Raw genomic sequence first — 14,823 nt, forward strand, 5'->3', positions numbered from 1 at the left:
GGAACCTGATAAGCAAAGTCCTGGAGGTCAAGTGTCCAGCGGTGAGAGTGGAGGGAATGAACCTGGAAAGGGGGAGTAAGTGGCGGGACCCAGAGGGTGGAGGCCCTTTGAGCCCCGCTGGGTAATGGGGAGCCGTGGAAGGGTTAGGCAGGCCAGGGAGGGGGGGATTGGTCTCAGAGATTTCTGGAAGTCTGGGGTGGTTCTCACCTGCTCCGGGGAACAGGACTTGCCCTGTGTGGGTGAGGCCCCCCCCCCCAGCAGTGTTTATCGGGCCAGCACAGCAGGAAGTGGCAGGGGTAGCCACAGAGGTGGAGAGAAGGGACAGGCCCAGCCACGGAGGGTGCCAAGGAGTCTCAGAGTTGAAGCTTTCGCTCCTAGACCTCTGGACATGAACCTTTAACCTTGGCACCTGGCTCACCCAAGTGTCCCTCACCCTACTCGTGTCACGGGCCCTGTCTCAAGCTCCTGACCAGGGCGAGCCATGCCTCTGGAGACGTCCTTTCATCCATGCCCCCAGTGGCCAGACACTTCTACCACTGGGGATAGAGCCATGAATGAGACAGTGTCCCGTCCTCTGGTTGAGGAGACTGACAATGAACAAATGAACATATAATACAGTGTCCGCTAGAAATAAGGGGGGTGTCAAAAAAATGACATGGGGTCAGGAGAGAGGGACTGATGGGGGGCATCTCTTTAGGCAGAGTGGTCAGGAAGGAAGGCTGTGCCGTGCATTTGAGAGGGTGCTGGAAAAAGTATGGGAGTGAGTCATGCAGATGTCTGGAAGAGCATTTCAGGCAGAGGGAGCTCCGGGGCCCAGCCCTGAGGCAGGAGCACTCGAGTCGGTTGGAATAACAGCAAGGCAGGGACAGACGATGCAGCCCTGGAGGGCCTTGTCCTGGCTTTGGCTTTACTCTGAGGGAGGTTGGAAGTCACTGGAGGGTGAGAACTGGTAGGTTGGGATCTGTTTTTGTTTTCTTAAATTTACTTATTTATTTATTTATTTTTGGCTGCGTTGGGTCTTCGTTGCTGCATGAGGGCTTTCTCTAGTTGCGGCGAGCGGGGGCTACTCTTCGTCGTAGTGCACCGACTTCTCATTGCAGTGGCTTCTCTTGTTGTGGAGCATGGGCTGTAGGTGCGCAGGCTTCAGTAATTGTGGCACGCAGACTCAGTAGTTGTGGCTCGCAGGCTTTAGAGCGCAGGCTCAGTAGTTCTGGCGCACGGGCTTAGTTGCTTCGCGGCATGTGGGATCTTCCCGGACCAGGGATCAAACCCCTGCCTTCTGCATTGGCAGGCGGATTCTTACCCACTGCACAACCAGGGAAGTCCCTGGGATCTGTTTTGAAGGCATACATTTATTCCCCGCAAGCCCATTATACAAATGATGAAACTGAGACTCAGAGAAGTTATGTGAATTCTTAAGTCTCACCACAGTAGGACCCCTGTCTGCCTGCCTCCCTGCCACCCCATGCACCCTGCTGCCCTTCATGGCTTCTTCTTGTCTGGACAGTAAGGCTGAGTGTGTTAGTGTGGCCTTCAAGGCCCTTCTCAGCCCACACTCATCCTCCCTCCCCTCTCCTGCCTGACTTCCCTGCTCCTGGTCTCCACACTCTCCCCTCTGAGGAGACGGAGTGGAAGGAGGGGCTCCTGTGTAATCTTGGGCAACTTACTGAACCTCTCTGAGGCTCAGTTTCTTCCTCATCTGTAAAGTCGGGCTAAAACCATCCACTTTCCAGATTGTCATGAGGGTTATATGAAACAATCCATGTAGCAGGTTTGGCACAGCGCCTGGTAGATGGGAAGCACTCCATAACCATGGCCTTTGGTCTTTTTAAGCAGGGATGGCAGGGTCAGATAAGTGGGTTAGAATGTTCCCTGTGAGTGAGAGAGTCTTTCCTTTCTGTTGTCTGGTTATAGAGTCGGGGAGGCTGAGGTCCCACATCAAACTGGAGGCCAGAGCCTGTGGGGCTGGTCACCCGTCTCCCTCTCACTCTCTTTCCTTTCCAGCCCCTGCCCCGCCCATCTGGTCACCTCCACCCACCAACACAGGAGCTTCCTCTTTTCAGGTGCCAGCAGCAAGGGGCCTGCTGATCACTGGCTTTCCATTGCAGGGGCCGCCTAGGGAGAGGGCAGTGTCAGGTCCCTGTTCTCCTGGGCTGCTAGTTCTGGGTGCAGAGGAGCCCCAGTCTCTCCTTCTGGGTGGGCAGGCACATCAGGTGCCCAGTTGCCTCAGAGAGGATGGAGTCAAGCAGCCTTCCCTTCCCCTCCCCCATCAGGCCAGGGCTGTCCTCAACCCCTCTGGCGTGTAGTGAGTCTCTGACTGACGTGACTCTGATTCTGTCCACTCCTGCTGCCAGGGAGTCCGTTGTGTGCCCTGTGCACTCGCATCCTCCCTGTGGTTAGCCCTGTTTCCTCCTGTTTCTGCCTCATTTGCAGTGTTAAGAGCTCCCCCGCTGCCAGCTCCCGCATGGGGGGCAGTCGTCACAGAGGAGGATCGTCCTGGAGTCACCTTGTGGTACCTCAGGCCTCCCCCTCACCCAGAACCTTTGGTGGGAGAGGTACTCCCTGCCCTGCCTGGGGAGTCCCCAGCCCAGGAGGGTGTGTCTGTGACTGAGGGGCCAGGGGGCCAGGCCAGAGGCTGTGCTCTCCTGATGAGAGGGCACCAGGTCTCCACAGGTGCTGTGCGGCTGGCTGGGCCCCCCTTCCAGGTGAGAAGGGCCTGAGCTGGGACCTGAAGAGTGAAGGGTTGGGGGCGTAGGGCAGGTGGATGTGGGTCCGGGTGGGGGGTTCAGGTTTGGAGGAGCTCTGTCTTGTGGGGAGGGATGATTAGAGGAGCAGGTAGGGGCACTCTGGTTGAAGGTGTGGGGGCCGGAAGGGCAGGGAGGAGGGCCCAGGGGTCAGGCAGGCTGGGGAGGGGCAGTGGGGATGGAGAGGAGGGATGAGTCAAAAGCGAGGTGATAAGGAGGCAGTTAGAGGAAGGGGAGGGCGTGGTCCAGAGTGATCCGTTTGGAGGTGGGGGTACTGGTAGGGCCAAGGAGGTCAGTGTGTCTTGGACTTTTTTTTTTTAATTGAATTATAGCTGATTTACAATGTTAATTTCTGCTGTACAGCAAAGTGATTGTTATGCATATATATTCTTTTTCATATTCTTTTCCATTATATATATTTTTTTTATAAAATTGACCATTGTAACCATTTTATTTATTTTTTAGGAAGGCTTATTAATTTATTTATTTATGGCTGTGTTGGGTCTTCGTTGCTGCACGCGGGCTTTCTCTAGTTGTGGCGAGCGGGGGCTACTCTTCATTTCAGTGGCTTCTCTTGTGGAGCAACGGGCTCTAGGCGCGCGGGTTTCAGTAGTGTGGCACACGGGCTTAGTAGTTGTGGCTCACAGGCTCTAGAGCGCAGGCTCAGTAGCTGTGGCGTACGGGCTTAGTTGCTCCGCGGCACGTGGGATCTTCGCGGACCAGGGCTTGAACCCGTGTCCCTTGCATCGGCAGGCGGATTCTTAACCACTGCGCCACTAGGGAAGTCCCGCCGTTACGGTTTATCACAGGATATCGAATACAGTTCCTTGTGCTATGCAGTAGGACCTTGTTGTTTATCTGTCAGACTTTTTTTTGACAGGGCCTGAAAACCAAACCTTTTAACTATCAGCTTCATTTATGGTGAGTTGAGGTACTTCAGACATTCACACTTCATCCTCTCCAGGGTGGAGAGGGGCTTGGGCATGAGGGGGGCCCCCGGTAAGGTTTGGGGGAACGTGGGTGAGGGGCAGGGCTAGGGTGGAGTCAGACGCTGTTTAGAGGACAAACCACAGGGACCCTGGCATCTCATGTTCATAGTGACCCTCAGTCCATTTCTCATTTGAAAGTCTGTGGGCTTCAGTCTGGCCTCCGGATCTGTGGTTGGTGGGGAGGGGGGGATTTCATTTGATAAACTGTGTCTTAGACCTTCGGGAGGATAAGACAGTGAGGGAGGGGGTGAGCTTTGGGGCTCAGTTTCTCATCCTCCAGTCCAGATGGCCCAGGAAATCAGTTTCATTTACGATAGTTCTCTTGGTATTCTGTGCATGTTATATTGAAAATCACAAAGCTACTTTATAATGATGGTTTTGGGGAAGAAACTGGGACAGACTCATTTCTGATAGGCTTAAAATGCTTTTATCATTCTAATTATGAAAGTGATATGCAACTGTAAAAACTTTAAACAGTACAGACGTGGAGGTTGTAGAAAGTGATTAGTCTTTCAAGATTCGGGGTGGGAGTTAGAGGTAGGCCTGAAATTTAGGTCAGGGCTGTCTACTGTCCTTCAGTCTCTTTTTTTTTTTTTTGCGGTATGCGGGCCTCTCACCGTTGTGGCCTCTCCCATTGCAGAGCACAGGCTCTGGACGCGCAGGCTCAGCGGCCATGGCCCAAGGGCCCAGCCGCTTCGCGGCATGTGGGATCTTCCCGAACCGGGGCACGAACCCGTGTCCCCTGCATCGGCAGGCGGACTCTCAACCACTGCGCCACCAGGGGAGCCCCTGTCCTTTAGTCTTAAATGTTCATTGATCATTAATAAAACTAGTTGTACATTTTATTAGGGCGATGCTGAGGGGGCCGCCCTAAGGAGGTTGTTAAAATATCCTACCTCTCACCTAGTCCACTGGGTGCAGATGTGCGTGTTGCGCACTGCCCAAGGGTACCTGGCTGGGGGCAGGAAGAGCTGGGAGAGGAGGACTGAAACTCAGCCTGTCCTCTTTGCTGAGCTGCATGCCCTGCTGTGGGGCTCCTGAAGCAAGAGGCATTTTTTTCTAATTTGCTCAATGGTCCCACCTAGGTTGGAGGCAGCCCTGCTTTCCCCAGGAGAGGCGAGTGGGTGAGTTCACTGTGGGGCGGGGCATATGCAGTGCCTGGGGCCCCCCAGGAGGAGGTCCAGGAGGCCATGATGTATCCACCCTGGAGCCCTGATGGGGGATGTGGCCGGAGGCAGGGTGTGGGGGTCACTGGTATCTGGGGAACTGAGAATTTCAGGGTGCTGAAGGCGTCCAGACTAGAGCCTGGCTACAGGGCCAGCACCAAGGGCCCCTCTGGATGGGCCCGGCCAAGGCCTTGGGGCTCGGAACAGGAAGTGTCTGTCTTAGCAGCAGAGGAGTGAGCAGATACCGAATGAGTGTGGCCTCTAGTACACACATGGTCATGTGTCACGGTCATCTGGGTGACAGCTCTGTTCTGTGGAGGGGGAAACTGAGGCTCAGAATGTGACATGACTTGCCCAGGGCTTCAGGCAAGAAGTGATGGAGCCAGCACTGGTACCTGGTCTTACCTGGCGTCCTGGGGGGATGGGGTTCTGGCCTGGAGCCAGTGGCCCCCAGTTCCCCACCAGATGGCTGAGGCAAGCCCTGGGGCCTGGACTCAGTCATTCCTCTGCCCTGAGGGCTGTTCCTTGTCAGCCCTCACCACTCCTGTCAGGCCACATCACAGATGGGATGGGGCAGAAATCTGGTGCCTGGGCAAGTGACGGGGCGGAGGTCCGGGGTTGGGGTTAGGGCAGGAGACCCCAGTGTGCCTCCTTGGCACCCGTATGCCGTGGCCACCAGTCCCTGAGAGACAGAAAATAGGCTTCTTGGTCCGGGGGTTATAGTCAGCTGCCTGCCTGAGGGCCTCACCTGCTGCCTTGCCTGGCAGGGCTGGAGGGAGTTGGCTTCTGCGGTGGGGGGGGGGGCAATTCTGCGCCCTCTGGGCCAGGCACCCAGCCCCCACCCAGTTCCTCTTATCTGAGGGAAGTGTCTCCAAGTCCTCTTGCCTGTGTTAACAGAGCCCTGAGAACAGCCAGGAGGGCAACAAACGAGGGTGGCCCTGCCCCCAGGTATGACCTGGTGATTGGGCTGGGGGGACTGGGGTCAAGGGGCGTGGACAGCGTGGGGCTCTGGGCAGTTGTACCCAGTCCAGTTGTTGGTAGTGAGTATGGGGACTGAAGGCTGTGGTGTGGCTGCTAGGCGGGGTGGGCGGTGTGTGAACCTGGAGGCTGTGTGAGGTATGCATTTGCGGTATGCGTGGGGTGTGCATGGTAGACCCAGGCCTAGCTGGATATGTAGTGCTCTTAATTCCTGTGTGGAGAGCTCTGAGGGCTCTCCTGAGGTCTGGGCGCTGGGGTCCCTGCCCAGCCTGCCTAGGATGGGGTGGAGTGCTGTGAGGCGGGGGCGGGGGGTGTTGTGGGGTGGACGAGCACAGGCCACAGGTCTGAAGCTCTAGGCCTGCCTTCCTCCTCTTCCGCTCCCCACACTATTGGGCCTTCCCTTGAATCCAGAGCACAGCTCTGTGCAGAGGGGGGGCTTTGAAGATGCAGTTGGGGAAGGGTCCTCGCTGAGGGGACTCCAGAGCTGAGTGGGGAAGGAGTTAGGACTGTCAAGGCTACCGGCTCCAGGCCTGACTCATTCATGCAAATCAGAATGCAAAGGAGGCTCACACCCACATGGGCGACCAAGGGCAGATCCCTAAACCTCTCTGGGTGTCACTACTGTCCTTTCACATCTCCTGTTCCTGCCCCACTGAACTCTCCCCATCTCTGGATCTGCCAGCTCCTTTTCCATCCCCGGGCCCTGCACACTCAGTTCCCTTTGCCTAGAAGTGCAACCTCCTACTTATGCTCCAAGGCCCAGCTCAGGAGTGCCCTCTGGAAGCCTCACTGCCTCTGCCAGACAGACAGTCACATCCTCTGAAGGCCCTGTTGGCTCTAGCAAGTGACCTGGGCAAGTTTCCACTTCACACAGCCTCCATGAAATGGGGTAAAAATCCCAGACCTTGGGACTGTACCAGGGATGATTCAGGTGAAGGTGGCAATCTGGCGGAGGCTGGGCATGCGGTGGATATTTAGGAAACCAAGGAAGTGGGAGTGTGCTTGTCCTTAGCTAAAGCTCAGGGCTGCCTTTCTGCTGGACTGGCAGTACTGGTGTCCCTAGTCAGTAGTGGGCAGGGATGGTGCGAGAGAGATGCTGCACGGGGACAGAGAAGGGGCGATGAGATTTAAACTCTGCCCTTGGGTGTTGGAAAGGTAGTTAAAGGACAGAAGGATGAAAGTTTTGGCTCCAGCAAGAGGGACTCAGGCCAGACCTGCAGAAGGACTGGTTGGCAAGGATTAGGGAGATTCCAGACAACCCTTATTTACCCCTGGACTGAGTGCCCTTGTGAGCACAGCCAGGTCCTGGGCTCTACTATGAGGGCAAGGGAGACAAGAAGGGGTACAGGCTCTCAGGATACCCCAGGCTAGGTTGGGGGTTGGGTGGAGATGGACCCCCCACAAATGGGACAACCAGGAACAGAGCAGGAGCAGCACTGAGCTGCATGACTCAGCCTCTGAGGCTTAGGAGCCCAAGGAGGTGGTCAGGGAGGACTTTCTGGAGGAGGCAGCCTGGAATTAGCACCTGAAGGTGGGAGGATGTGGTTCATTTACTCATTGACAACAGATAGTTTTGGGGGCTTCCACGTGTCAAGCTGGTGCCTGGTGCAAAAAGTGAAATGGAGGGAGTGGTGGGCCAGCTGAGCCCGGCCGGGCTTGGGGCATGTGCTGACAACTTGGGCAAGTCACTTCCTCCCTGTGGGTGTTTGTTTCTTCATCTGTAAACGGCAGGGCTGGAGCCAGTCGAAGGATGGCCGGAGGAGCTGGACTTGAGGACACTGGGAACCATGGAAGGGGCTTTGAGCAGGCGTGGGACGGTGGTTGGCCCAGTGGAGAGGGGCTGGAGGGAGACAGGGTAGAAGCAGGGGCAGCAGGGGGGCGCTGGTGTGATGGTGAAGCCTGAGCTGGGCCCTTAGGGTTGGGGGGGAGGGGACCCCCCCAACTTGTAGCCATTGCTGTCTCAACAGGATGACACTCTCCTCTGCTGGTCCCTGCTTCCTTGTGGGTGGAGATTCAGTGACGTGTCATAGCAGCCAAAGGGCTTAAACCTCCAAACTCAGCCAGGATTAGGGTGCAGCAAGTGAGGCAAAATAAGTGAGTGCAAAATATGAGGGAGGGGGGTGACCAAAAAGCTCAGTAATCAAGGTAAATAATAATTTTAGGAACTATTTAAAAAAAAATTTTTTTTTGGCTGCGCTGGGTCTTCGTTGCTGCACACAGGCTTTCTTTTAGTTGTGGCGAGCGGGGGCTGCTCTTCATTGCGGTGCACGGGGTTCTCATTGCGGTGGCTTCTCTTGTTGCGGAGCATGGGCTGTAGGTGCACAGGCTTCAGTAGCTGCGGCGTGTGAACTAGGTAGTTGTGGCTTGTGGGCTCTAGAGCCCAGGCTCAGTAGTTGTGGCACACAGGCTTAGTTGCTACACGGCATGTGGGATCTTCCCGGACCAGGGCTCGAACCTGTGTGCCCTGCATTGGCAGGCATAACCACTGCACTACCAGGGAAGCCCTAAGCAATTTTTTTTTTTTTTTTTTTTTTTGCGGTACGCAGGCCTCTCACTGTTGTGGCCTCCCCCGTTGCGGAGCACAGGCTCCGGATGCGCAGGCTCAGCGGCCATGGCTCACGGGCCTAGCCGCTCTGTGGCACGTGGGATCCTCCCGGACCGGGGCACGAACCTGTGTCCCCTGCATCGGCAGGCGGACTCTCAACCACTGCGCCACCAGGGAAGCCCCAAGCAATATTTTTTAAAAAATCAAAATTAATGAAAAGAAATCCAAGATAAACAAAATATCAAAAATTTAAATAAAGAGATTCAGTATCACTGATTTCCTTTCTTTGCCTCAGGCTCTAGCATGGCTTAGCAGGGCACTGCTCCAAACTTCTTTTTTCATGCAGCTGCCTCCTCCAGCAAGCCTTCCCTGACCCCTGCCTGGTGAGGGCCATGTGGGCTGTTTTCGCCGGCTGGGTGGTATCTGACACCCTCCAACCTGAGATTCCTGGAGGGTGGGTACACGTCTGAGGTCTGGCTCGTGCTTCTAATGCCTCGAATGAGGTTGTCCTAGAGGGGTGTCAGTGCGGAGTCCCGAGTCTGACCTTGGCCTGAAACCTTTAGTGTAGGATTGGAACTTGATAGAGGCCCAAGAAGGGGCTGGGCCCTACTCAGGGACAGAGGTGGTTTCCTGTTTCCCAGCCCTCATCATTCCAGTAGCCTGGTTGGGCCATCATCCATCATTCCATGTTGCATCTTGAGAATACTGCCTGACCTGTAGCAGCTGCTCAGTTAGAGCTTGTTGTCACTGTCGAGAGGCAGTGAGCAAACTGGTTAAGAGTCTGGAGCTGCACCGTCCAGTAGAAATGTAATGCGAGCCACAGGTGCAATTTGAAATTCTCTAGTAGTCACATTAAAAAGAAACAGGTGAAATTAATTTTAATAGTATATTTTATCCAAATATCCAAAATACTATAATTTCATTACTGTAATAAATAGAAAAAATTATTGAGATATTTTATATTCTTATTTCTTTGTGCTAAGACTTTAGAATCCAGTGTGTATTGTATAGAGCACACTTCATTATGTGGCCACTTTTGGAGTTTCAGTAGCTATATGTGGCTACTACTAGTTACTGTATTGGACAAAGCATATATTCAAATTGCCCCTTCCCAGCTGTGTGACTTTGGGCAAGTTGCTTAACCTCTCTGTGCCTCAGTTTCTTCATCTTAAATTGTGAGGTATTACCTCATAGGGTTGCTATGAGACTTAAACAAGGTAATAAAAAGTGCTTTAGGTGCCTGGCATATAGTAAAGGCTATTTACGTTGTCTTATTAAATTCTTTTTAAAAAAATCGTCATTTGAGTAGCACTGCCATTTTTTGCCAACTCTTTATGAAGTACTAATTACTTAAGATTTATTTTTGAAATATTCACTTTTAAACCATACCTATTTTAGCCTCATCCTAAGAAATAACTGTGAAATCTACTTAAGATAAATACCTAACTAGTTAATTTTACATGTTCACCCATACCCACTAAAGTCATCCTGCAGAGACCAGCAGTTTGTGGTTGACCCTGCCCTAGTAGCAGGAAACGTGGCTTTGCCCAAGACCTGGCCCTTCGACCCACCCTCCCGAACAGAGCCCGGGCCATCTGAGCTTGCTGGTGGCCTGCCCTCAGGGATGGCCACTTCTTTCTCCTGCCTGGAAACACCTTCTTTTGGTCCCCATACACATTTAGGAGCAGGGCCCCTGGAGTCTCACACCCTGGCCTCACCCCTCCACCCCCCGGCTCTCAGGCTTAGTGGAGAGGGCCCTGTCTCCCTGGGTCTCCCCAGGTTCCCCCTGACAGGCTTTGCATTGTGGGGGCCCTGACTCAGTCATGCAGCTGCATCTACCCCCTCCCCATGTCTTCCCTGGGGGCAGTCCAGCCTCCTGGCCAGGCCCAACATCCCTGTTACAGCCACTGGTCCTGGGGGAGGGCCAGAGGACGGGGTGTCCTGACTCCCCTCTCCCGCTGGTGTGGCCTCCACCTCTGGGCAGGCCTGTCGTCGGTCTGCCTCCTCACCCCCTCCTCACCCCTGCTGGAAGGCTTCCTCCCTTTAACCATCGCCTGGTTTCCATTTGGCTCCCTGAACCCTTCCCTCTCTTCCTTCTCTTTCTCTACCCTCTTCCCTGTCTCTCGCTTTCTTACATCTCTTTCCTTTTCCCCATCCCTCGCCCCCTCCCCTTTCCCCCTTCCTCTTCTTCCTCCTGGCATCCAGCTGCCCACAGTGGCCTTGGCTCGTAGGCTTTCTCATTTACCCCTGTCCTTGCAGCTTCCACCTCAGGCCAAGATGAGGAGCCTTTCAGAGTAGCTGCCGCCTCCGGGGGACCCTGGCATTCTGGGCAGCCCAGCTGGTGGTGAGTCAGGGAGGGATGGGGGTCGCTGGGCTGAGTGTGGCAGGCTAAGTCCCGACATTGAGGTGGAGGAGGCTTCCTGAAGGTGAGACCTAAGGTCCCGTTTTCCATTTTGAAAACCGAGATTGAGAAGCAGAGAGACGGTGAGGCCAGAGACCTTGCGAAGAGCCTCCCGAGCAGGCTTTGAAGGGATGAGGCCAGGCAGGGAGGGACCAGTGGGTCGGGTGGGGTGTGTACCTGCTTACTTGATTTCCTTCCATGCCTGGTGAGTTATGGTCTCTTTCTTACTCCCAGATGATTGTGTTATCTTTTAAATTGTAATTTGTTGGAAAATGGTATAAAATTAAAAAGATACAGAGGATACAGTGAAAGGTAACCCTCCCTCTCTTGTCCTGCCAGCTGCAGGTCTCCTCCCCAAAGGCAGTTTCTTGTATACCCATCGGAGTATTCTGTGTATAATGTGTGCATATATGTATATGTATATGTTTTCTTTTTCTTTAACCCAGATTTTTACATAATAAAACAGTGTTCTGCACCTTGCTTTCCCACCCAACAATAAATCTCTAATATCATTGAATATGAACTTTAGAATCTGCCTGTGGGTAATTTTAGTTGGGATTGTGTTAGCTTTAGCTTAACCCTGGAAGAACTGATGTCATTATAATGTTGAGAGCCAACTTATTTAAGAACATCAAATGTATTTCTGTTCATTCGTGTCTTCCTTTGGGACCCTCAGGAGCCTTTTATTTTATTTTATTTATTTTATTTTTGTTTTTTTTGCGGTATGCGGGCCTCCCAACGCCATGGCCTCTCCTGTTGTGGAGCACAGGCTCCGGTCACGCAGTCTCAGCGGCCATGGCTCACAGGCCCAGCCGCTCTGCGGCATGTGGGATCTTCCCGGACTGGGGCACGAACCCATGTCCCCTGCATCGGCAGGCGGACTCTCAACCACTGCGCCACCAGAGAAACCCCGAGCCTTTTATTTTTTATTTTCTAAAAAAGTATCTATTTATTTGGCTGCTGCGGGTCTTAGTTGTGGCACATAGGCTCTTTGTTGCGTCGTGCAGGCTTCTGTCTAGTTTTATGTGTGGGCTCAGTAGTTGCAGCACGTGGGCTCTCTAGTTGTGGTGCGCGGGCTCTAGAGTTGCCCCGTGGAATGTGGGATCTTAGTTCCCTGACCAGGGATCGAACCCACGTCCCCCGCATTGAAAGGTGGATTCTTAACCATTGTACCACCAGGAAAGTCCCTCAGGAGGCTTTTAGAAAAATTCACATAGTTCAATATTTGGATGATAGAAAAGAGATATAGAGTGAAAAGTTTCCCTCCACATGGAGGTGGGTTTCCAGGGAAGCTGATGGAGCCCAGCGAGGGCCCGGGCAGTGTGTGCGTGTGGTCATGTGTTTTTGTAAATTCTTACAAAAGTAAGATGTTCTTTTTTTTTTTAATTAAAAAAATATTTTTAATTGAGATGTAATTGACATATAACATTATATTAGTTTCAGGTGTACAACATAATGATTTGATATTTGTATATATTGGAAAATCATAAGATACTCTTTTTTTTTCTAACAAAAAATATTTTAATGTAAGAATCAACATGTGAACATTATATTTAGGTGGTAAAACTCAGGTTACAAATATAAGATAAATATCAAATAATAGCATACTTCTGATTTAATGAAGAACAGTTGTGAGAGTCATGCTTAACACCTTGGTTAAGTAATGAGAGAAATGGGTTGGGGTGTCATAGAGGTATGCAAAAATTTAACAGTTCAAATAATCCTTAGCCCTTCTGAGAAAATATAGATGGCAAAAATGTGGCAAATATTTCTGTAATATGGTGGTTTCGATCCATTTGTGAGCATTCTGTTCATGCATTTAAAGTAACAGCAGATGTTTCTGAGCACTGAAAATTAGATTCAAAGTTAGTCTTTGCTCAACAAGTTAATGATACTATGAATCCCTTATATTTAAAAATATAAATCTGTAAAATTTAAGGTAAAGCATACTTGTTTTCATAGTTATTTTTAGATATAATTGAGACTACACTACCATATATAATCAGCTATGCTGCTGTGCACAGTTAATTCCAGTTACCATATTTTATATTTGCTGGTCATCAACAGCACAAAATTTATGCTCCAAAAGAAATATATGGGGCTTCCCTGGTGGTGCAGTGGTTTGAGAGTCCGCCTGCCGATGCAGGGGACACGGGTTCGTGCCCTGGTCCGGGAAGATCCCACATGCCGCGGAGCGGCTGGGCCCGTGAGCCATGGCCGCTGGGCCTGCGCGTCCAGAGCCTGTGCTCCGCAATGGGAGAGGCCACAACAGTGAGAGGCCTGCGTACCGCAAAAAAAAAAAAAAAAAAAAAAAGAAATATATGAATCCAGCAAAATGGTTCCATTTAATTTTTCTTTTAAAGACAGATTAACTAAATTTAAGGAAGAACTGGCTTTTCTGATACCTCATTTTCAAATTACTGATACAAACTTACCAGAGAGTAATTATTTATTTTGCCTAACATCGAACAATCTGCAAAAAGTTTCCAAGATAGAGCCATTCCTTGTTCCATTTCCAAAAATAAATAAAGGCTTTCTAACTGTAAGCATTTACAGTCCTAGCTCTCTAAAGTAAACATTAAAAAACAAAGTACAAAAAATGATCTCTTGGCTTCTGAATAGCCCACTTAGTTAAAGTATTTTCTGTCCCAACACTTTCTCAAATTCAAAAGATATTTACTTCCTAAGAACATGACAGTCTTCATTTCAAACCTTTCAGTCTGTTTCCATGGCAACACTGCGGGATTCCTTGGCCACCATAAGTCGCATTAGTTGACTGTGGAATTTCTCAATCTTCTTTACATCTTGAGCTTGGTCTGTTCTATACACCAAACAAACTAAATCATCTGTTACTTTAATACACAAACTCCCATCAGAATGCCTATATTTGAGAACCACACGTGCCTTCATAGGGTCTGCGAGGTAGAGCTTCTCCGCTGCGCGACTGAACTCCTCCCAGGTCTGGTACTGCGGCATCGTGGGTCCACGGCAGGACAGGAGAGGGAGGCAAAGCTACGGACCTGAGGCGACGCGACGCAGCCCACCCGATAAGATACTCTTGTATTCTTTTTCTGAAAAAGGGCATCCAAATTGGGTAAACTTCAGGCCCTGTGGAGTCTGGCTCTGCTTCTGCTCCCTCCTGTCCCCGTCAACCCTCAGTTTTCCTCCATAGAGGCAACCAGCGTCACCTGTCTCATATGTATCTTTTCAGAGATATCTTATGCATTTAGTGGTAGACACATACTGATCTATTCTCTCCCCCCACCCCCTTTTTTTCTTCCCCATGTGAAAGGCAGAATGTTCTCTATACTGTTTTGAACCTTTCTTTGGTCACTTAATACATACTGGAGGTCATCCCTTATCAACATGTAAGGAGTTTCCTCCTTTTTTACAGAGTTTCCTCATTTTTCTTTAATCATTTAGCAACACATCTTGGAGGTCATCTCACACTAATATGTAAAACGCTTCCTCATTTTCTATGGCTCAGTATTCTCCCTTATGACTACACTATAATTTAGTTAACCATAACCTGATTTTTGGGTATTTTGGTTACTTCCAACCTTTTGTTGTTATACACAATGCTGTAACCAATAACCTGTGCACGTCATTTTGGACGTGCATCAGGAAGACTGCAGGGTAAGTGCCCATGGGTGGTGGATCAAAGGGCACAGAAGCATTGGGGTTTCAAATCTATGGTGACATTGCCCTTCCCAGAGGCACTGGCCCGGCCAGGGAGGGGAATGCCTCGCCCTGTCACCACTCCGTGTGGGGAGGTTAAGTTCCTTTTCCTGTGTTTAAGAACCATTTATATTTTTCTTTCTGCGAATTTCTCTGTTCATATTTGTTGCCTATTTTTCTGTTAGGTTACTGGTCTGTGTCTTATTTCTAGGTGCTTTTCACTTTTTAGGAAAATTAGTCTATGTTTGGGGTATGAGTGACAGCCCCTAGTTTGTCATTTATCTTTTGGCCTTGCTTATGGTACCTTTTTATTTTTTTTAAT

The 14,823-nt window shown here is 51.0% G+C and overlaps 2 protein-coding genes across 8 annotated transcripts in view; one reads left to right on the forward strand and one right to left on the reverse strand.

Annotated features, from left to right (window-relative positions):
- ARAP1 (ArfGAP with RhoGAP domain, ankyrin repeat and PH domain 1) overlaps positions 1–14,823 on the forward strand; it is a 65,764-nt gene that overhangs the window by 7,747 nt on the left and 43,194 nt on the right. Inside the window, exon 2 of one of the 7 annotated variants that reach the window (XM_060104760.1) lies at positions 10,682–10,766. The exons of 5 other annotated variants lie outside the window; for them this stretch is intronic. The gene's annotated coding sequence lies outside the window, so the exon portion shown is untranslated. Of the gene's footprint in view, positions 1–4,818; positions 4,858–10,681; positions 10,767–14,823 lie in introns of those variants that run through there. One more of the 7 variants, XM_060104761.1, reaches the window with a different exon arrangement.
- Positions 13,358–13,863, reverse strand: LOC132493857 (signal recognition particle 9 kDa protein). Its single transcript, XM_060104767.1, has one exon. The coding sequence runs from the start codon at positions 13,797–13,799 to the stop codon at positions 13,539–13,541; it is 261 nt and encodes an 86-aa protein (XP_059960750.1). The 5' UTR covers positions 13,800–13,863; the 3' UTR covers positions 13,358–13,538.

The sequence above is a fragment of the Mesoplodon densirostris genome, chromosome 7 (assembly GCF_025265405.1).
Source record: "Mesoplodon densirostris isolate mMesDen1 chromosome 7, mMesDen1 primary haplotype, whole genome shotgun sequence".
Taxonomy (NCBI): Eukaryota; Metazoa; Chordata; class Mammalia; order Artiodactyla; family Ziphiidae; genus Mesoplodon; species Mesoplodon densirostris.